Source organism: Daldinia childiae, assembly GCF_008694065.1.
Source record: "Daldinia childiae strain JS-1345 chromosome Unknown Scaffold3, whole genome shotgun sequence".
Classification (NCBI taxonomy): Eukaryota; Fungi; Ascomycota; class Sordariomycetes; order Xylariales; family Hypoxylaceae; genus Daldinia; species Daldinia childiae.
In genome coordinates this window covers 2179305-2200434 of record NW_022984644.1, presented here as the reverse complement: position 1 = coordinate 2200434, position 21130 = coordinate 2179305, and the positions used below count along the sequence as shown (strand labels likewise).

The following is a 21130-nucleotide window of genomic DNA, read 5'->3' as shown; positions in this document are numbered from 1 at the left end:
GAACAACAAAGAGTAAACGGATGTGGTGGATGTATGACGTATGCACGTATTTGCCCATAGCCCGCCACTTATGACGTTTAATATCTCCATATATTGACTTATATCGAAGGGCTTACCTTCTAACTAACAACTTCATCAACTTTTAAACTTATCGCTAAACTATCAAACGAAGAACACTACCTAGCATAAACCATCTTAACCACCATGTCGTCGAATAGCTACAGTTACAGCTCTTCAACAATGTCTTTCTCATCTTCTACTACTCGCAACGGGGAAACCACTGGGTCCCGTTATGCCGAACATACTGCAAGTGACCCATCGGGCACCACCACTCACACTGCGTCCCAACGTACCGGCGAGCCCCTCCGTCATGAGCGCCGCGACTACGATGCGTCGGGTCGTCTGGTTTCTTCCTCAGACCGAGCCCTAAACGGGAACGGTATAGATTCAAACCGACGCATTGAAGATGTGTCTGACGAACAACGGGAAAATGATAGACTTTATAAAGAGCGCATCGAGGATGAGTATGCAAAGAGAGAAGGGGGTGCATGAACTAGGAGATCGCTTCAGGGGGTAGAAGATAACAGATCATGTATATTTGGACATAATGAATCTAGTCTTTGAATAAGAATAAGGCTTCTTTCGTGATATATGATATATGTATCCAATCTGATAGATCTAATATTTCGTATTTGATATCATTATTTTATGAGGTTCTACGTAGTTTCATTTAATTAAATAGAAGTTATGTCGAATAGGTATACATCATGTCGGGATGTCAGGTAGATACTTCAGCCGCTATGCCGGTAGTTCTAGGCATTGGTGATACTTTCCAGGGACCAATACCGCTGTCAAAATGTCGGGTGGTACCCAAAATTGGAGCCTAACTGTACCGGGAACGTCACTATCCACTATCGCCGGCCCCACTATAGCTTCTGACTCGTCGCGTGAGGTTTCCGATTACATCAAATTATTGATTTTTTCCTCTTTAAACCTATTCCCCCCTAAATACCTCCTTACTACCCATGTACTTAACCTAATGCACAACATATTCATTTTCTCTGGCGTTGCCATCTCACCAAGTCATGGATAATGGTGATGGTGATGGTCAGTCTCGGTTCTGCCATGACGGGAAAGATGGCGAGAAAGCCGCAGGACCGGACAGCAAGGACATTTATGTTCAGCTTGTAATCTCGCTCGCCTTAGGTATATCAGCCTTTGTCGCTTTTTGTGTGAGTAGTCGCCAATGGTCAATCCCGCCTAGGTCCTGAAGCTAATTATCACGAGTAGATCCTAAGACCTCGGTGGAAGACTCTCTACGCCGCTCGGAGACGTCACTATGATCCTCAGATTGCGCTTCCTGCGCTTCCCGACAGTTTCTTTGGATGGATACCAGCATTATATAGAATTACAGAGGAACAGGTGCTGGCATCTGCAGGCTTAGATGCCTTTGTGGTAAGTGTTATACCAACCTAGAGCTTGATCAATGGGTTGCTTATGAAGTTCTAGTTTCTATCCTTTTTCAAGATGTCGCTCCGCCTATTTACTACCATGTTATTTTTCGCCCTCGCCGTTCTTTGGCCTATCCACAAGACTTTCAATGCCGGCACGAATCAACCGCCTAGCGAATCCTTCGGAGATGCTTCCATGTTTATGAACTTGGTACTGCGAGACGGAAACTATAGCATGAGCGGCATGGAAAATATTCTGACGAAGCCCGAACCTGAGGATAAGAGCTGGAGCTTGCTATGGGCTCCGGTCTTTACTTGGTTATTCTCTTTCCTTACAATGTACTTCATGAATTCCGAGACTATAAAAGTGATCAAAGTGAGGCAGGACTATTTGGGTACTCAGTCAACAATAACCGACCGGACTTTCCGGCTAACGGGAGTTCCCGAAGATATCAGATCAGAGGAGAAGGTTAAGGAGTTTGTGGAGAACTTAGAGATCGGACATGTGCGAAGCGTTGCGTTGTGTCGAAACTGGTCTGAGATAGACGGTCTGATGGCCGAACGACAAATCCTTTTACGAAAACTTGAAGAAGCATGGAGTGTTTATCTAGCTAGGAGACCACCAACAGGAGCGTCCAATCATCAACAACGCCCAGATCCGGACAGGACTAGCCAAGGCAACGATGACAACGATGAGGAGTCGCAGGAGAATAGGCGTCTTCTCACCGGCGATGGCCTACGGGACCTTATCGCAGAGAGGGCGAGACCTAAAGTTCGTCTTCGGTATGGCTTTCTTAGAATGCGCAGTCGTAAAACCGATGCTCTTGACTATTACGAGGAGAAGTTACGTCGTCTTGATGAGAAAATCCGAAATGCGAGAAGGAAAGAGTATACGCCAACAGATACCGCGTTTGTGACGATGGATTCTATTGCGGCGTGTCAAATGGCCATGCAAGCCACCATTGACCCTAGACCAGGACAGCTGCTGTCGAAGCCCGCGCCTGCTCCTTCAGATGTTATTTGGAAGAACACTTATACTCCACGATACAAGCGTCGATTAAAAGCATGGACCGTTACCCTCTTCATCACCTTCCTATCCATCATCTGGTTGTTCCCAGTAGCGGTACTAGCTCAGTTACTCAGCCTTTGTGGCATTTCGAAGGTAGCGCCCTCCCTTGCCGAGACACTTTATGCGCACGATATTACGAGGGCTTTCGTACGGACCGGCTTACCTACCCTCGTGGTTTCGTTGCTCAACGTCTTGGTGCCATACCTCTACGATTATCTTTCCAACAAGCAAGGCATGATGTCTCAAGGCGATGTTGAACTTTCCACGATATCGAAGAATTTTTTCTTCATATTCTTCAATATCTTTGTTGTCTATGCGGTCTCAGGTAGTGCAGCTCTATCGGATTTCTGGAAGATAATCGGAGATTCGCTCAGCGATACGCGTACTATCGCAAAGAAGTTGGCCATCTCGATACAAAACTTGAACAACTTCTACCTCAATTTCATCATGTTGCAAGGATTCGGCCTGTTTCCATTTAAACTTCTCCAATTCGGGGGCATCACGCTGTATGCCATCTATCGGATGGGAGCGAAGACGCCGCGAGATTTTGCTGAGCTTGTCCGACCCAGTCTGTTCAACTACGGGTTCTACCTCCCTACCGCTCTACTGGTGTTTATCCTCTGTTTAGTGTACAGCATCCTCCCTGGCGCGCACATTGTCTTGCTACTTGGTGTCTGCTATTTCTCACTCGGATATTTTGTTTACAAGTATCAATTGTTGTATTCGATGGACCAACCACAGCACGCCACTGGTGGCGCATGGCCGATTATATGCGGACGTATCATTGTTGGCTTAGTTGCATTCGAAGTTATCATGATTGCTTTCTTGGTACTGCAGACAGCCTTTATAGCTGCATCATTTATTGCACCTCTAGTTGTCTTGACTTTTTGGTATAGCTTTTATTCCCGGCAGCGATACACTCCACTTACGAAATTTATCGCGCTTCGTAGTATTAAGCGCGCTACTGATCCTGGTTCGGAAACTCGTCCTGATCGAGATCCAGACCAAGTACAACGGCAAACTCGACTAACGAGACGCATGAGCACCATCGACGAAGATAAGGAAAAGGGGATGAGGTTCATAAACCCGAGTCTTGTTGTCCCCTTAGAACAGCCTTGGGTGTATCAAGATCCACCACCACTTCTGCCAGAGTCATCTGTTAGCTCTAGCACGGGGAGTGTTGGCGAGAATGGTAGTCGCAGGGAGGCGTCGCTAAGAAGTAATGACGAGCTGGGTAGCGTTTCTAGTTCCTTTAGTCTTGGAGATACCCATATTTGGCGAGACAGCAATGGCGATGACAACGTATGATGGCAATGAGAATTAGGACGTCTTATAACGAAAAGATTGAAATATTACTATTATACCCTATTCTTGATTTCTACTGTAGCGTTCTGTTAGAATATTAACGTACTACTGTTTAGATGTGCATCTGATATAGCGGTTCATGGTGAAAGAAACGAATATGGAAGAATAAGTGAAAGGAGCTAAATATAAAATTCCATTTGCTTGGTCTTTTGGATTTAATTACGGCCACATGCCATCAAACATAAATAACCAATCCTCCCAATACCGATCATAGCGTCCGACGAGCCAACTTCTTCCATCACCTTGCCCTCCAACTTTCCACGGCCGTGTATATAAACCCTCACCCTGTAAGTGTCTCTTCAACGCCACATTAATACTAAAGCTGCTCGGACTTACTCCGACGAAGTAGTCGCAGTTTAGTAGCACTACAAAATCTACTAGCGCTTGTTGGTCCCAGCTGAACGACTTCAGCTTCTCTAGCTTCTCGTCTCCCTCGTCTAGTAGGTCGTACTTGGACCTAACCTCTAGTTGTAAGGTCACCATGGCCTCTGCGCCAAACTTCCTCGTTTCTGTCTCATTGCCCGAGGCTATGTACGCTGCTCGCCCTTGGTACCCCTGACCCGCAGCCTCGCGCAAGTAATTCTTAGTCTGGTTCTCGTACGACGGCCACCGCGATAGGGCATCCGCCTCAGTCCGCAGATGTATTCCGAGAAACGATTGGCCTGCTACGGTCTCGGTCCCTCGCGTGGAGGTGGCGAGCGTCCTCATCGATGCCACAATCGCATCTGCGACATCTAAGATATCATCCCGGATCTTCAATAGCCCGCCGAATGTTGCCGCAAACTCGGGCCCGTCGCGATACACAGGCCAGTCCCACAGCACGCCCCAAGAAAAACGGATCAGTCGCGGGTTATCGACGTCGTTGGATGGCGCCCACCCGCGCTCTGCTGCCGAGCTCCGCAGCCAATCCCGAAACGCGCCCCCGAACCGATCCGTATGCCGGTTCGGATCCCGCTGATCGCACCCGGCGCGGCTGCCTCCGAAGGTCTTGGGCATGACGCGCTCCACGATCTGGTCGATAGCCCGGTTCGCCCTGGACGCTTTGGCCCGCGCGCCGGGCACGTCTTCGACGCGAGCGTACACGGCGATGCGCGGGCACGCATCGGCTACGGCGCTCCGGAAACGCGCCTCGTCGAACATGTACCCGAACTCCTGGTACTCGTGGAACAGGTTGGCCGGGTTGGAGGGCGAGCGGGTCTGGATGCGCGGTAGGACTAGTGCGGACGCGCCCGCATCCACTGCGTAGCGTATACATGTCAGGATGTAGTTCCGGATGTTGCCTGGTCCGCCGCTATTGTTGTCGCAGAGAAACGTTAGGCCGGGGACATATGTTGTCTCAGCGCAGACACGCTTGAGGGGCCAGGCGATGAAGGGAGCTCGTGCGCTTGAGAGGTCGATATTAGTCTCTTGTTCCCTGTCGTGGGTTTGTAGATGTTGTTGGTGGTGGAGTAGCGATGTTGGGGTGTCCCGGTTAGGGGCTGGTAGAACAAGATGGTTCCAGATGAAAAGCACGAAGAGGCTAACTGAGCTGAAGAATAGTAGCACTGCAGCCCTCCGACGGGTGGTTGCTGTCTTGTGCTGCCGAAGCGCCATTGATGCGTCGGTGCGACTCTGCTAACCGGTAGGTATCGTCATTCGTATCACATGCCTCTTACGGCTTGCACTAGCAAGTGAGGCCAAGACTTTATTATGGTGTTTAATAGGAGAGTTCTACGTTCCGTCCGTAAGAGAGAAAGAGTTAAAGTATCGCGTGCCACGATTGAGACGTTAGGCTCTGGATGTCTTTCATGATGGAATAGTTCCATTTTGGGTATTGCGGAATGTAGACCCCGACGTTGCTTAATTGGAACGAATGAATAACTTGATATCTTTTTAAGTCACATGTTAGTTATAGGATATAACATATCTCATGTTATTATAAAAAAGAGTAGAGACTATTCTGGGTACTTGAATTTGAATAGAATTGTAGAAACTATCGTCTATCGTGAGCATTTTCCGCCCCTTATATTACAGGTATAAGATGATACTTTAGACAGTCTAGCCTTGGTAAATCTAAGAGCTTGAATTTTAACTTAAGAACACTTAGGGCCGAGTAGCTTAACTCTATCATTTAAAGATACGGGGTGTTATAAATCTTATAGAACAATTTGACTATTGGATAGATCGTGAATGAAAGTTTCTGGCAAGATATAATGGAAAGCTACTTTCGGCGCTATGGTAAATTGCTAATTCAGTTATTAGTTAACAGGTAGTCAGTAGCTGAAAGCTGTGTCATTATACAACTATAAAGTTAATAGTTTACAAGGCAAATTAAAAACAACCTTCGTTACTCTAAATCTGCTAAGATTCGCTGTGAATCATCGGATGGCTATGACTATGACTTGTTACAAGTACCGCTCTGCAGGCATTAACGACAGTGCGGTCATTAGAAGAAAAGCAAGAGTCTTCTATTTGGTACCTAGGATGATAAGAATGATAATGATAATGATGAGAACTATCGAACCCAAGAAAGAGTAAATAAATAAACTAGTTTACGTAGATCGACGGCTATAGTAAGATTAGGGAACCATATTAAGCGAAAACGACGTGATAATGCGTTTCCCTTACATCCTTAATGTGCCATTCTTGGAGGGGAGATAGCTAAGTTCGGCGTTAATGGCATGCTTCATCAGAGCGTCTTTCCGCATGAGGAAGGTTGGATAACCGTGCTCTGTTGGCTCCCCACCAATATTAAGTCCCGTGAAGAGTTTAACCAATCCCTTACTTATAGAAGTCCCTAGTTTACAGAACCTATCTAAGTTATAAAGATGTCCCGAGCTGCCTGGTCATCCGTGACAATGAATAAAGTATCCGCGTGGCTACGATGAGCTTGGCATGTTGTACGACTGAGCTGTGTATTTAAATCTTTCATGATATAAATGCATACCATTTCCCACCTTGAAGTTTCTCGTAAGTTAATTTTTGATAGATAAATTCCATTATTTTGTATTTCTGAATCATGGTTGACTTGTTATCTCCCTAGGTCCAACGAAGGTCCAACAAAGCTACCTATAGATCATCGCCCGCGCACGGACATTAGCTGAGATTCAATATGCGGACCATCATGGCATCTCCTTTCTTACCTAATTATTCCCCGACTCGCATACGTCTTAATGTCCCTTCTTTCTGTCTTATCGCAACCCTCGCAATGTCAAAATTGGCAAATACGTTACCGATATTCAATAAATCCATTCCGGACTACACTACCTCGGAAGCGGGTAACCCTTTCGTGGATAGCTGGTACGCTGACCCTGATACTGAGATATATGAGGGTCTCTATTGGGTATATCCAACAGCCTCATATTCATATGAAAAGCAGACATATCTCGATGCCTTCTCTAGCCCAGATCTAGTTCATTGGACAAAGCATCCTAATATTTTAACAACTGACGATGTGACCTGGGCTAAGAATGCCGTGTGGGCTCCGGCGCCAATCTTCCGTAACGGAAAATACTATCTATACTTTGGTGCTAACGACATTCAAGAGGACGGACCTGCTAAGGGGGAGATTGGAGGGATTGGCGTCGCCATCTCGGACAACCCACAGGGCCCATACGTTGATGCGATTGGAGCACCGTTAATCGGAGATTACCACAACGGCGCACAGCCAATCGACCAAGACGTCTTTATAGACGACGTCGACGGACAAGCCTATATATACTACGGAGGACATTCGCATGCCAACGTGGCCAAACTTAACGAAGACATGATTTCCATCGGGACTTTCGATGATGGAACACAATTCAAGGAAATTACCCCTGAGAACTATGTCGAGGGCTCTCAAATGATCAAGCGCAACGGGATTTACTACTTCATGTGGTCCGAAGGCGTTTGGACAGGCCCGGACTACTCTGTTTCGTATGCCATGTCTGATTCGCCCTTAGGCCCCTTCAACCGGCTCGCCAAAATCCTACAGCAGGATAGCGCAGTGGCCAAGAGTAGCGGGCATCATGGTGTTATCCACATTCCAGACACCGATATATGGTATATCGTGTACCACCGCCGCCCACTGAGCGAGACGGACGGTAATCATCGTGTCCTTGCCTACGACCGCATGTATTTCGACGACGACGGAAAGATCAAACAGGTTAACATGCTCGTTAAAGATAACTTCGCCGATGGAGAAATGTACGGTTGGAAGACATACGATGGGGAGTGGTCCGTGGTAGACCAACGACTCACCGTCGCCGAAACAGCCGATGCCAAAGCCTTGCTGGACACTGATTTCACTGATCTGGCATTTGATGCAACTGTCGCGATTCAATACGGAGACGGAGACGCCGGGCTTGTGTTCCGGGCTACCGATGTATCTACTACCTCCGACCAGTTCAAGGGATATTACGCAGGCCTCTCGTCGGCTAGCAGAGTCACTCTCGAGAAGGCGGATAGCGGAACATGGACATCGCTGGGTGAAAGCGATACCAAGGTCTCCCTTGCGACCGAATACCACATCAGAGTTACGGCCGTCGGCGGAGATATCAAAGTATTCATAGATGACTTTACAGAGCCCTTGATCAGTATTACGGATAAGTCGTTTTCCCATGGTGCGACTGGGGTAAGAGCTCATAATGTCGCTGCTAAGATTGGCAATGTTTCTGTTCAACGGCCTTAGAGTATTGGGGGCTACTTAGCTGCGTACCTTTGATGGTAGAAACATTTGGATATATTTTATAGTTAAACATGATTTGGATTCTATAGATACCTCTTAATAATAATCTATCAATATTCGCCGAGCTGCTGTTATCACTCCTGGTACACAAACGAGTTGACGTCCTTCATAGTTTCATGATGACGAGTTGGTTGAAAAGCGGAAGTTAGCTACCCCTTAATCCAATCACGGCCGCATAGTTTCACTTACGCCATGCTGAACAGTGGCTCAGTTATCAACGGTATTCTTATAGTGTAAGTCATGTCTCTTATTTTACCGCATTTAATTATCGATTCCTAGTACGGCTGTGGCGGGTCTACGATGAAGACCTACAATATATGAACGGGCTGGTCTTTCGATATCATATCGTGTAAATATCTAGCATCGAGATATATTTTATCCATAGTAACAGCCAGATCATAGGTTCCTAACTAGACTCTCGAGCGATCCGAAAGATACCGAGAACGAGACTCCCTTAGAACTCACTATCGGCGTGCTGTCGAAGCCCCTAAAACCCGACCATTATTTCAGTATTTATGATGCAACGCTCTGTGCCACCTTTACGGAGCTCGTTTTCACCACCACACCACCTCAGTATGTGATTGATACGAGAATGCTATTTACTAATAGCTTGGTAACTACGATTGAGTCGATCGTGACCGTCAAAGGCGATTGAGGATTCGATGACACTGGAGGTGCCGATGGCTACTTACGTTAGGATTCTCTTGAATCATGGGACCGCATTCCCAAGGACAAGCATGATAGCCGAAAGGTGATTCAAGTCTCCGGGGATTTATACTTCGATTACTTCGCCAAAGAAAATGTTAGTATTCCATTCGGCCCGTCTTGTGCTCGTCTTGAGAGTTGAAAATACACCGACCCGGATGTTACTAGAGGGAACACTTGTTCACTCGATTACCCCTTCCATGCTGATGTGACGAATCGCCGATACATTATCGATGAAGAACTAGGTACGCTCAATATGTATCTTGGTTTCTGGGACTCGATCGTTCCAGGTCACAAGCATCTCTTCCTGATAGCCATACTTTTAGAATTAAAAAGGGGCTTATTAAGTACATCCATAACCTCTCAGCTTGTGTGAACGCTGGGTGTGGATTGAACTCGAGTATGAATACTCAGGAACATCTGCCATTTAAGATAAATGAAGACCTCTAGTAGCTTATGGCCCCAGTACTCGCGGGGTTAGCTATAGCCACAAGTCTTCTCTGTTTGAGAAGCTCGATAGTTAGGATGTGGATATCCAACGAAGAAGGAGGGTCGAATGCTCTGACTGATGATAGGATAGTATGAGTTAGTTTACGCCTTCGCCATGACTTTTGTGTATATTTGCATTGGGGTCGAGTTGCCGACGCACATGTATGAAGTTATGAGGCTAGTAGACACAGACAAATTTATATAAGGTACGGTATGATATTAATTATGTCTATTGTTACATTTATTAATGGACTAAGAGAACCTATATAATACACTCTAATCTCTATGGAAGCGTGTTCTATCTGTCAGGGTAGTTCAAAGGACCATTTGTTGGGTACTTGACCACGAATGAACCAAGCTGACTATCTTGGTATATTCGCTCTGGCCTCTGTCAAAGCTAAGTTGCCCGTTGCTCTTCCGGACCATCAGGGTTTCCGTAGTTTAATATTTACAAATGTACCATAGAAGGATCTACGTTGGGAGGGACCCAGATATCCAACTTTTCTTTAACAAAGGTCGCGAAACCAGGATGTAAGTCTTTGGTGGCCAGATCCTTCCGTGTGACCCATTCTAGCTTTATCGTCTCACTTGCATCCACCTTTAGGTCGGATATGTCGAAGTGCTTCTTCACATCAGTTATAAAGGTAGTGTATGACCAACCTCCGTGGTCATCGACTGCCTCTCCAACGTGCCGTAGAAACTCTCTGACATTAAGTCCAATCTCCTCCATAACTTCTCGTTCCATGGCTTGCTGGGCTGTTTCACCATTTTCTATAGCCCCTCCAATTATGCCCCAGGTCAAAGGGTGATGACACCGATGTGATCGCTGCCCAAGGAGGATTTGTACTTCGCCAGATTTGACGTATCGGTAAACTAATAGTCCTGCGGCACCACGCGGGCCCCAGTGCTCGCAGCCCTGTGCGCACGTAACGAAATTCTCCATTTAGTCTTATAATATTCTCAGTATAGTAGCAGTATTTGCTGTGTAGAAGAATGAAGAAATTGAAAACGAAACAGAAGGAAAATGTGCGTTTATATAAAATAAATTTGGTGCTTGGATTATAGACAAGATGTACATGAACAAGGGATAGTTACGTATTGTTTACAGCTTCTTATAGAACAATAAAATTGTTTCCATGCCTTATAGTTCCACTTCAATATATTGTATAGCTTTTAGAAAAATTGTTAAGGAGTATAGTGTTTGTTTTGTCGATGTTAAAAACCATAGGAGATATGATATAAAGAAAAGAGTATATCGGTCTTTCATTGTGAAAGACTTGCATAGACATCTCATGTTTGGAAGAGTTATGGATGAAGGATTGTCTTTATGTTTTGGCAATGGCTCGGTATATACGATAAATTAGACGTCTATTAGACACAATAGGTTGATTGCTAGCTATTTCATAACTTTAGGCTATGAATTTAAAAGCCCTATTTTCTATTAGTTTGAATACTATGGAAGTTATCATAAATGATACTTCGGTACGAGTATACGTCCTCTTAATATAATATAGTCCTATGACCCCGAATAGATGATAGATATTGATATGGATATAATTCTATTGTTATGACACCTAAGTAACTCATCGCTCTCGTCATCGTCATCGATGTACCTTATCGAGTCCATTACCCTTAATTAAAGTGGAATCCTGTGATATAATGTTAGCTTTACTAAAACTCGATTATTCTTCTTAGAAAACTTACCAATATACCTTCCCATCCAAACCAGGTTAAGACCCAAGCAAATGTCGACATGCCGCCGTGCCATATATTCAGCTTCTGTTTCGGCCGTAATAAATCGCTAACTACCTGCTTTGCGAACACTTCTGTCTCGGTGCACGGCGCCTTCTTGAGGAACTCGCGATTTTCTACATTGCCCGCCGCAGCGCGGTATAGACTGCCTTCAGGAATTTTCGTCGGCGCGTTATCGAATAACTTGGACCTGACGCTACCTGTCATCAGCGTAACGAATTTGACGCCTAGCGGGGCAAGTTCGACGCGAAGGGTCCGTGAAATAGCGTGCACGGCCGCCTTAGATGCGCTGTAGGCAACTTGGTACGGTGGGCAGAAAACCTCGTTAACACTTCCAACAGTCGCTACGGTGCCTTGAGCCTGGATAAGTAGCGGGAGGAAAGTATGTGTAACGGCCAATACGCCCACGATGTTGGTGTTGACAACGCGTCTGAGATCGTCAACCTTGGCGTCGGTGAAGGGCATCACATGGTTTATACCAGCATTGTTGATAAGGTAATTGAGAGTACCGTCGGTAGCTTTTTGCACGGTGTTAAAAGCGGCAGAAATAGATACGTCTGAGTTAACATCAAGAGCGAGAGTTTCGATGCCTCGTTCGGATAGTGATTGCATCTTATTCACATCGCGAGCCGTTGCGAATACCTGACATCCTTGAGCATGGAACTCTAAAGCTAAGGCGGCGCCGATGCCACCTTCACTACAACCTGTGATAAGCACGGATTTGCGACTCATGTTAGCAGCTATATCCCTGGTTACGCAAAACCTTTTATTGCATTCGTTTAAGACGTCCTTAAATAGAGTTGTCCCACCATTCTGGTAGCGTGGAGCATATAAATCTGGGGTCCCAAAATTTAATCAACAGATGTTTTAAACTGCGGGGATCACCGAGCAGGGGTATTGGTAAGAGGCACAAGGGTAAAGGGGCTAAATCTTCATAGGTTCGAAAGCAATAGAATGGAGAGAAGTCTTATTTGTGTTAGGCTGTACTTAGAGACTCTTAACTAGAATACAATGCTATTTGAATTCATGCGCATCTATTTGTAACTCTATTGAGTATCACCATTAATTTTTATCAGTTTTCTGCGGACTTAAATTGTCGTACGCCTTGTAAGAATCAATAATATCTGCGAAAAAGCCATATGTCCCTGATCCTCCAGTCTTCAAACTTAGCCTAAGAGCTTAGATGTTCTTAGTATCCACCCTATCAACTAATGAAAGTCGCGTTTGAATATCGTCTATAGGAGGGTTTAAAGGCCAGAATGCGACTGTCCGTAGCCCAGTGAGTAATCAATGACGGCTCGAAAATCGGCAAGTGTAGCATCGGTGTATAGATCGCTTCTTGAGACACCGAAGACCAGAAGGGGGCCTCTCCAGTCACATCTAGCCTGGCCGTGCTTCGCAACAGTTTCGTATAGACTTTTAGTCGGCCTAGATCCATCACGAAGGAACAAGTCACGAAAATGGAATTCGATATGCTGAAGAGCCGGTTTCATAAGTCGATAGTTCCAATATACTCGTTGTATATCCACGTTACCAGGGGTGCCTTCTCTAACGATGCCCTTCACCTCTTCGAAGGAGGGGATGCCAAGGCAGGAAATCCAGACGAGCTCTGGGGTTGGTCTGTCTTGTGGAAAGTATATGGCCCTGACATGAAAAGAAGACGGTCGCTCTGATTGGGTTGAGATGGCCTTGCATAACAACTTGTGTGACTTCCAGTCATTCTTCTGGCATCGCTTTGAGCAGTAGCGGCAGCTCTTGCAAGAAGAACAGAGCAAGTCGCCTTCCTCCCAACATACGACGCACTGATCTGAGGACATTTTTCTTGAATGATGTGTGGGGTCGAAGTTGGGAATGTCTAGGTAGGTATGTACTGCTGCTGCGGACTTTGTTGCAAGTTGGCTGATGAATTACCTAGATTTTTTGTGGAACTGTTATTGGATCTTGAGTATCAAATGCTAGCAGCGTGCGTATCTTACGCCTTCCTTAGCAGCACCTTCTTTTTGCGCTTAGCCGAAAGAGATTATATAGTAGGTTTCAGATGTCTAGTTGGCAGTTGCGAATAGGTACCAACCTAAGGTAAGTTAGGTAGGTACCTGTATAGTAGCTTACCTGCGTTGAATACTCCTAGATAATCAAAGCCACACTTGGAAAAGAGAGAGTTAGTGTGTCATTGAAAAGTACAACAGTTGATAGGAAGATAAGTGTAACAACCCCATTATCAGATGTGGCGTAGTTAAATAAGAAATGAAGTATATCATCCCAAGTCTCTCATTTCTTGTGGTAACCGATTTGATGATAGGTAAAGATGCACGGTAAGAAAAGGTTGAACTATAGAGAAGTCACCTCGTCTGGGTTCGTAAGTTGCTACTTAGGGGATGATTTGCCGTAACGCCTTGCTTCAAGTACAATTTGGATATCGACACACTTACAACCCCTCCCAGAAAAAAAACCACCAGCAGAAATATACCTAAGACCAGATACCCGACACTTGAACAACAAGATTATAAGAGATATGGCACGCCAAATATAACTACCCGTCCCTTGGACTTAAGCAATTTCCCTCAAGCCATTCTAATAGCACCTGGAACTCTGATAGGAACCCAATATGCTCTATATAACCATCCGGTCGAATATAGACATAAGAAGGTTTGGAACAACCAAACTGACCATGTAAATGGTTCCCAACATCAATATACCCAGAAACATTAGGTCCACCGGCTGCTTCATCATGGATCAAGTGCACCTTAGCTTCGTCTGAGTTTTTATTCGCAAAAGCTGACTGCACTTCTAGTATAGCCTGTTCCGTAATAGCATCATCACCAACCCCTGAGAAAAGCACTAGATGATGCGTATCTGGCGTGATAAGCTCCAAGAACTGCCTTTCCTTACCCGCGCTCTTAATCATCCTGTCCGGAGCACGATCGCCCCCTAACACCGGCCCCGAGTACCCCGATGCTGTACCCACCACGGAGCTATCTCTGTAGTTGATACCAAATTCAGATATGAACTTGAAGATATTAGCACGACGATTCCGGCTGCTGACAAACCAGGGCAAGACCCATGTGAACAGAACATTGCGGAAGGAGATAAAGAAGGGGTTAGTAGAACAGCCCCAAGTGAACATTTTATCTGAAGTTTCAAGTAGATGTTGGCCGATTGGACGGCGTTCGTGGTCGTAGCTATCGAGGAATGAATCTGGTCGCTTGCCCTGTATCACCTTCGCTAACTTCCATCCTAGGTTTATGGAATCTTGCATACCGGTGTTCATGCCTTGAGCTCCAGCGGGGGAATGGATATGTGCTGCATCACCCGCGACGAACAGACGACCGTCGCGGTAGCTGTTCACGCCCCTATGGTGTAGATGGAACTGGCTGATCCAAGTAGGGTCATACAGTTCACCCGCATCTGGATGAAGCTGGTTCAACATTTCTTGAAAGTCTTCTAGTGTTGGCTCAACATCCACCCTAGGGTTTATGCGGGACACTACAACACGACATGTGCCGTCTTTCAGCGGGAACACAGCAAGAGAGCCCCTACCCAGACAAAGAGAAAATCGGTTCCAGGCTAGTTTGGAGTTCCTTACATGGGCATCGCAGAGGATGAAGTCTTGTGGGTAAGCCGCGCCCTGAAATGTAAGACCCTCGGCAGCACGTCGCACGCTGCTGTGTGCTCCATCAGCACCAATGACGTATTTTGCGCGGACAGTCTCTTCAACACCATCTGGATCGCTTAGTTTCGCGGTGACTCCAGTGGGATCTTGAACGATGGACGTTGCTTCGAGACCTCGCTCGACAGCGAAACCATGCTTCGCAAGACATCCGTCCAGGAACGCCTCTGTTTCGCACTGAGAGATAATGAGGATTAGGGGGAACACCGAGTCTTCTATAAGACCCGATATATCAATGTCCGCCGCCTTCTTTCCGTTAAGATAGAATGTAGTGCCGCTGCTTAGATTGCCTTGTGATACGAGTTTACGAACGTCGCCATGTCGATTTAAAAGTTCTAGGGTGCGTGGTTGAATACCCAGAGCCCTAGACTTATCCGATCTTTGTAATTCCCTGTCGACGATGCGGAACGGTATCTTATGAACAGCTAACTCGAGCGCTAATGTCACCCCCGTTGGTCCTCCTCCTACGATTAAAACATCAGTTTCCTGTGCTGTCATGATATGCTTCGAATATCGGTCCAACTTTGTTAGTGAAAAGCATCGGATCCGAAGGCAACAGTTGCACTAGGCAAGAATTAATGAATTTTACGGAAGGCATGTCAAAAGTAGAGGCAGGATCTAAGTCAAAACGTCATGGGCATGTACATACCTAGGTATGTATTGTTAGACTATCATCCCTAAATGCCGCATGACGCGTCGGCGTCCATTCTCATCAGATCATATAGGTAAGACCTTTTACAGTATCTATTTTCGAATATTTAGGATCTGCAATCCGCCCTATCCATTATCAGAACGCCGTCAGATTATTTTTAATCCAAACTAGGAACAAATAATCCCGGCATATGTAAGTGCGGGCCTAACCTTAAACATTTTAGAGATAGTCATTCCTAAAATGGTTATCTACCAAGGTAGGTAGAGACAACGTGGCTGAGATCTCAAAATGTATGTAGGTTAGTGTCTTTGTATGTCGCAACGAACATTTACCTAGGGCATGTTGCTCGCTCGGTCCCGACAACCGTAGGAGTCAAATGAAATAGCCAATCAGCTCTTTTATTATCAAAGGAGGGCGGCCATTTATAGGAATACATCTACCCACCCATAATCCTTTGTACATGGCATAGTCCGTGCTCAACTCAACCCAAGAATAGAGCTGTCGTCCAAATTTAGTAGGTAACTATCAAGGTACAGCTAACTTCAAAAGCTTCGCGACAAATTAGCATATTAATAGAGTATCGTCTTAACTCGTTTAATACTTACTATAGGCTTAGATCCATACGAAGGTGAGCATCAATAATTTACCCAATTATTCCATATTAACACCCTTTGCACTCTCATAGTTGTCGTGTAGTAGTCACAAGCGAATCTTCCTACAATAACACCCATGGACCGATTAACAAACTTGAATTGCCTCAAGTAAGGAACTAGAAAAGTCTTAGTAGGTTAGATTATGCCCGAGTATTCGAACTCTTCATTATAGTTGCTATAGTTGGTAGGTTACGCAGCTGAGTAAATGATACAAGACATTCTAACACGCAGAGATTGGGTATAATAACTCAATACATAGAACTAAATTATAATAATGCTCCTTTTCAGAAGGTTTCTCAACTAATGTGTAAAAGTTTCGTTACTATGCTATATCTACTAACTACCTCGTTAATAAGTTAAGTAGCAGATACCAGTTGGTTTATAGAGTTGAAATGCCATAATTCTTCGGAAAGTTAAAGCTGCTAACACGGGTTTAATACTTATTAGTAGTCCAAAACTTCACCAACCTCTGATAACCTATGTCGACCATTTACCTCGCCTAGATGTTTCATATCCTAAAGATAGAATACAGCTGAATATTTTTAGTAGTAGTTTATGAAACCCAATTTCTTGCACCAAAAGCATGATTTATAAGACGGCTCTTACCAAAGATCGGATGGTCTTGGCTTTAGAAAGGTTAGAAAGTAGCTTGGGTTTAAAGCCCATCGACATATATCGTCGAAGAAAAATCATTCAATGGAGATAACGGAAAGTGAAATATTACCGTCGTGTAGCTATAGGCCCTTTCGATCGTTAACCGCGGAACATCACCATATAATCCCACGTAGAAAGGGTTCTATACTAGCTATTCTTAGATTAAACTGACTCTAAATATAAACATTATTCAACCTATGCATTCCATATTTCATCGGCAGCCCCCGGTACTACATCTAGCCCCGACCGTATTCTAGGTCCGAATAAGCCCTCTTACAGTTAAATGTTGCTAGGGCGCTTATGATAATAGAGCCTACTAGGCTGATAGATGTGGATATCGAGTTATTTAAAGAAGCACTGAAATAATTGTATGTATTCTGGCGATATATTTTCGAATACGTACCTAAAGTTCCAGGGGCAACGTTTTGTTTCCCATATTTTCTTATCATATTCTTTTGGTTCTGTTTACATCTCATATGCTCAATTTAACCATCATAAGCTTGGTGATGTATTAATTAAGTTTGCCCTAGTACTAAATAATGCCATCGTGTCGTCGTCGTCGTCGCAATTTGTTGTTCATGAGTTCAGGGGCCGTTCATTGCAAGCTCACTCCATTTACTCCGTCTCCTTTCCTTCAAGTTCTCCGTGAACTTTGTAAGTAGGTCTGTATTGACGCTTATCAACCGTCTCCTTCCCTTGGAGCTCTTCGTCATCGTTATGCGTGGGCCTATAATGACGCTTTTCCGCATCGACCACTTTGCCCTCCAGTGCTGCGTGTACCTTGTACGTGGGCCTGTACTGACGCTCGCTCAGCTCGGCAGGAACCTATGAAACAGTGGTTAGACTTCAACGATCACGGAAGAATAGGTAAGTATAGCTTGTCAAAGTTACCTCGACAGGTGCTGCCAATGCAACGGCAGCTAGGCCGGCTAGGAGGATAGCTAATAGACGCATTCTGGATTTTTGGAATTGATTGCTTAAGTTATAAGATTAGAGCACACTAAGTGATTAGTTATTGTGATTGAGGGGATAATGCAGTGTTATATATAGAAAAGTGATAGATATATTAGTAGACTCGTGTTTGACAGAATGTTGATATCAAACAAATCTTGGGAAACTTGAGCTATACTCGTCGGGGTAAGTCTAGATTCTATACGGTCCGATGCTCCTCGCATACATCGCTGAGCCTTACCGACGTCTCTTGGCTTGGTGGAGTCGAAGCACCCGGCAGCACGGGTATTTGTTTCCTGATATCACGTATCCCGGACCAACAACAACAGATCTTTGCTGTTTTAGTATTAAGTCATGCACCTCATTTATCATCGGTTACTACGTGATCTTGCGTCCTATTCGCGTAAGTCGTCTTGGAAGTAATTGTAACTCTTTCCTGGGTAGAACAAGTATATTAAAATGGTCAAACTCGCAGTGTTAGTTGGTTCACGTGTCCATGAACCGTCAACACAATCCATGTTTGCGCCATGTCTGCGATGTAACAGCGTAACTTTGATATTCCTAATATGTTCCGTAAGGTAACGTTATTCTCAAATCATGTATCTCGTAGTACGAAACTTGCATACTTCGGTCAGTTTTTGACGCCATTTAGGGACTAGTCGATCGACTGCTTCTGGATCCGGTAGGGGTCCCTCGGTAGTACCCTGTAAAACCCCTTCTCTAGAACCTATTATTTTCCGGAAAATTATATTTTGAAGAAACCAAAGCTACATCCTTCTCCTTCGAGCACTGAAGCAAAGTGTGATCGTGCTACGATATCCGTTGATGCAAGCGCCAAGTCCTCTTTATGTCGTCCAAGACTCTTACAGAGTTACACCACAATTGCCAACCGCTCCGTCACATCCGAAAGTTTTTTAAATTCGGCCGCATGAGATGCCGATATAAACCGCTGGAGCCGATGGGACAGTCAAGTAAGGGGTATCGTATACTCCGCATTTACCTTGCCTGGTAAATATCCCGCTTAACTGCGCACAAGGATATCGCATGTACGACCTTCTAGATTTACGTACGGGCCTAGGCATATCTTCGCAGACACTTTTACGTGGATTTATCCTATTATCAACACCTTCTTTCACGATGGAGGGCAAAGACGAGGAGATAGAAGGACTGTTGGGCGAAAAGCTACCAGCAAGTGAGTCAAAATGGCGACGCTTATCTACAAACGCTACGTTAATCATAATATCAACTCTAAATATCATCATATTCTTGATATCACTCGTTCTTTTCTCGGCAACATTAGGCCATAGGTCCCAACTCAACTTCGAACTACGACAGGCGTCTACTTATAGTAAGATAATGAGCCGAGTCTAATTCAATTGGACATTTATATACCAGAAGCGATAGCTAAGGGAAACACATAGGCCCCTTCTTCGACAGATTGGACTTAGAAATGAGGCCGAGGGCGATCCAAGGGACACTATTTCCAGCTAAAGACAGTGCTTCGATAGCACGGGAGCTTCCAAATGCTGCGGCAGATGAGATGTGGGAAGAATGGGAATTAAGTCGTTTCTATCCCCTGACGCGGGACGAGATTGTGCGGATGGGAAAGGACCCGTCGACCGTCCCAAAACTAGAAGACTCCGAGTGGGGGTTAGGCGATGATGCTTATGTCGGCGCCTTCGATGTATACCATCAGATTCACTGTCTCAATGCTCTCCGACAGAACGCCTATCGCGGGTATTACAAGTTAACAACTCGCAATCACTCGGTCATGGGTCTACCAGAGATTCACATCAATCATTGCGTCGATATCCTTCTCCAAGCATTGCAGTGTAGTGGCAATGTGAACTTTATGACATACCATTGGGTCGCTGGTCAAGAATACCCGCAACCCGATATGTGAGTCTGCAGCTACCCGTTTATCTAGGCTTGACGCACTTCAGCTTCGGGAAGAACTGACAAACTCTTGAAATCTAGGTCGATTAATCGGCAATGCATTAATTTTGAGAAACTTACTGCATTTAGGAAAGAGAATGGGCTTGACCTCGAAAAGTATGTCCAAATAATGAAAAAGTCGTTACATCCAGGAGTAAAGGAGAGACATCAAAGTGATGCATACTACTATTGGTACAATGAAACGAATCCTAATCATATTGACGGAGCAAATCCTGGGGAAGATTTCAACCTGTAAATACCTAGATATAAAATACCTCTTATGAGGTACCTTTTTGATTAAGTACCGATTCCGTAGTTGAGCACCTACCTAAGCGACATGCCTTAAAAATATGTTATATACTTCTACACTACGACGCATCTCCATGAGTACATTAATAATGTGTGTAGCAAGACTTGTCCGTTGTGTGACTTTCTTGCTGAGTCATAATTGATTTCCTTTTAACCCCTCCCCCTTTTTAAAACAAGATTGAAAAAAGGAGAAACCCCCCGCTCCCCCTCACAAAAAAAACCCCCCACACGAGTGATCGTTATTAAGGCTCAGTTTGAGACTAAACTCGGAAGTCCTACGCAATTTTGACTATTTGAAGATGATTGTAATTTATATCATCAATCACTTTCATCTAATATCTCAATCGTGTTGACAGGATCCTGTTTATCAATTTCTACATTGCGCTCGATTTCATCCATCCTTGAGACGAATTCGGTTTGAAGTCGCTTAAGATAACTTCCAAGTGCGGCGTCATCCATATTTGACTCTTGTAGTTGAAGAAGTGTGTCGTGTAAATTCAATATTAACTTTCGACGCTGAAGCAGTTTTCGGGACTGCGAGTTTTGCTTCTTTCTTTCGATACTCTCCGCAAGCGTCTTCGAGACATCCTCAGCAATTTCAATAAATCTTTCTGGGAACCCGATCGCACGTGCAAGGTTTAAACCATAATGTTCTTCTTGGACCTGCCCTGAAGTGATTTTATATAGCATCGTCATTTTCGGATTTCCGCCATCCGTCTCATAGATTTCGGTAGCAAGATGTAGATTCAAAACTCCAGGTCTGTTTCCCA

At 44.9% G+C, this 21130-nt stretch overlaps 8 protein-coding genes across 8 annotated transcripts; 4 read left to right on the top strand and 4 right to left on the bottom strand.

The window, feature by feature from the left end:
- Nucleotides 1-204: 204 nt before the first annotated feature.
- GL218_03318 (putative cytochrome p450 protein) lies at nucleotides 205-552 on the top strand (the record flags this gene model as incomplete). Its single annotated transcript, XM_033579874.1, has 1 exon — nucleotides 205-552. One exon carries the CDS (start codon nucleotides 205-207, stop codon nucleotides 550-552), a length of 348 nt encoding a protein of 115 aa, XP_033436051.1.
- A 533-nt stretch (nucleotides 553-1085) lies between these two features.
- GL218_03317 (Calcium permeable stress-gated cation channel 1) lies at nucleotides 1086-3828 on the top strand (the record flags this gene model as incomplete). The annotated part of the gene is made up of 3 exons (XM_033579873.1): nucleotides 1086-1232; nucleotides 1291-1455; nucleotides 1510-3828. The coding sequence occupies 3 exons, from the start codon at nucleotides 1086-1088 to the stop codon at nucleotides 3826-3828; spliced, it is 2631 nt and encodes an 876-aa protein (XP_033436054.1).
- A 216-nt stretch (nucleotides 3829-4044) lies between these two features.
- Nucleotides 4045-5478, bottom strand: GL218_03316 (uncharacterized protein; the record flags this gene model as incomplete). The annotated part of the gene is made up of 1 exon (XM_033579872.1): nucleotides 4045-5478. One exon carries the CDS (start codon nucleotides 5476-5478, stop codon nucleotides 4045-4047), a length of 1434 nt encoding a protein of 477 aa, XP_033436055.1.
- A 1498-nt stretch (nucleotides 5479-6976) lies between these two features.
- Nucleotides 6977-8536, top strand: GL218_03315 (Xylosidase/arabinosidase; the record flags this gene model as incomplete). Its single annotated transcript, XM_033579871.1, has 1 exon — nucleotides 6977-8536. The coding sequence occupies one exon, from the start codon at nucleotides 6977-6979 to the stop codon at nucleotides 8534-8536; it is 1560 nt and encodes a 519-aa protein (XP_033436052.1).
- Nucleotides 8537-11388: 2852 nt separating this feature from the next.
- GL218_03314 (NADPH-dependent 1-acyldihydroxyacetone phosphate reductase) lies at nucleotides 11389-12271 on the bottom strand (the record flags this gene model as incomplete). The annotated part of the gene is made up of 2 exons (XM_033579870.1): nucleotides 11389-11436; nucleotides 11492-12271. 2 exons carry the CDS (start codon nucleotides 12269-12271, stop codon nucleotides 11389-11391), a joined length of 828 nt encoding a protein of 275 aa, XP_033436053.1.
- Nucleotides 12272-12786: 515 nt separating this feature from the next.
- On the bottom strand, nucleotides 12787-13356 carry GL218_03313 (uncharacterized protein; the record flags this gene model as incomplete). Its single annotated transcript, XM_033579869.1, has 1 exon — nucleotides 12787-13356. One exon carries the CDS (start codon nucleotides 13354-13356, stop codon nucleotides 12787-12789), a length of 570 nt encoding a protein of 189 aa, XP_033436058.1.
- A 713-nt stretch (nucleotides 13357-14069) lies between these two features.
- On the bottom strand, nucleotides 14070-15704 carry GL218_03312 (putative aromatic compound monooxygenase YhjG; the record flags this gene model as incomplete). The annotated part of the gene is made up of 1 exon (XM_033579868.1): nucleotides 14070-15704. The coding sequence occupies one exon, from the start codon at nucleotides 15702-15704 to the stop codon at nucleotides 14070-14072; it is 1635 nt and encodes a 544-aa protein (XP_033436059.1).
- Nucleotides 15705-19253: 3549 nt separating this feature from the next.
- GL218_03311 (uncharacterized protein) lies at nucleotides 19254-20307 on the top strand (the record flags this gene model as incomplete). The annotated part of the gene is made up of 3 exons (XM_033579867.1): nucleotides 19254-19464; nucleotides 19538-20015; nucleotides 20094-20307. The coding sequence occupies 3 exons, from the start codon at nucleotides 19254-19256 to the stop codon at nucleotides 20305-20307; spliced, it is 903 nt and encodes a 300-aa protein (XP_033436056.1).
- Nucleotides 20308-21130: the final 823 nt, after the last annotated feature.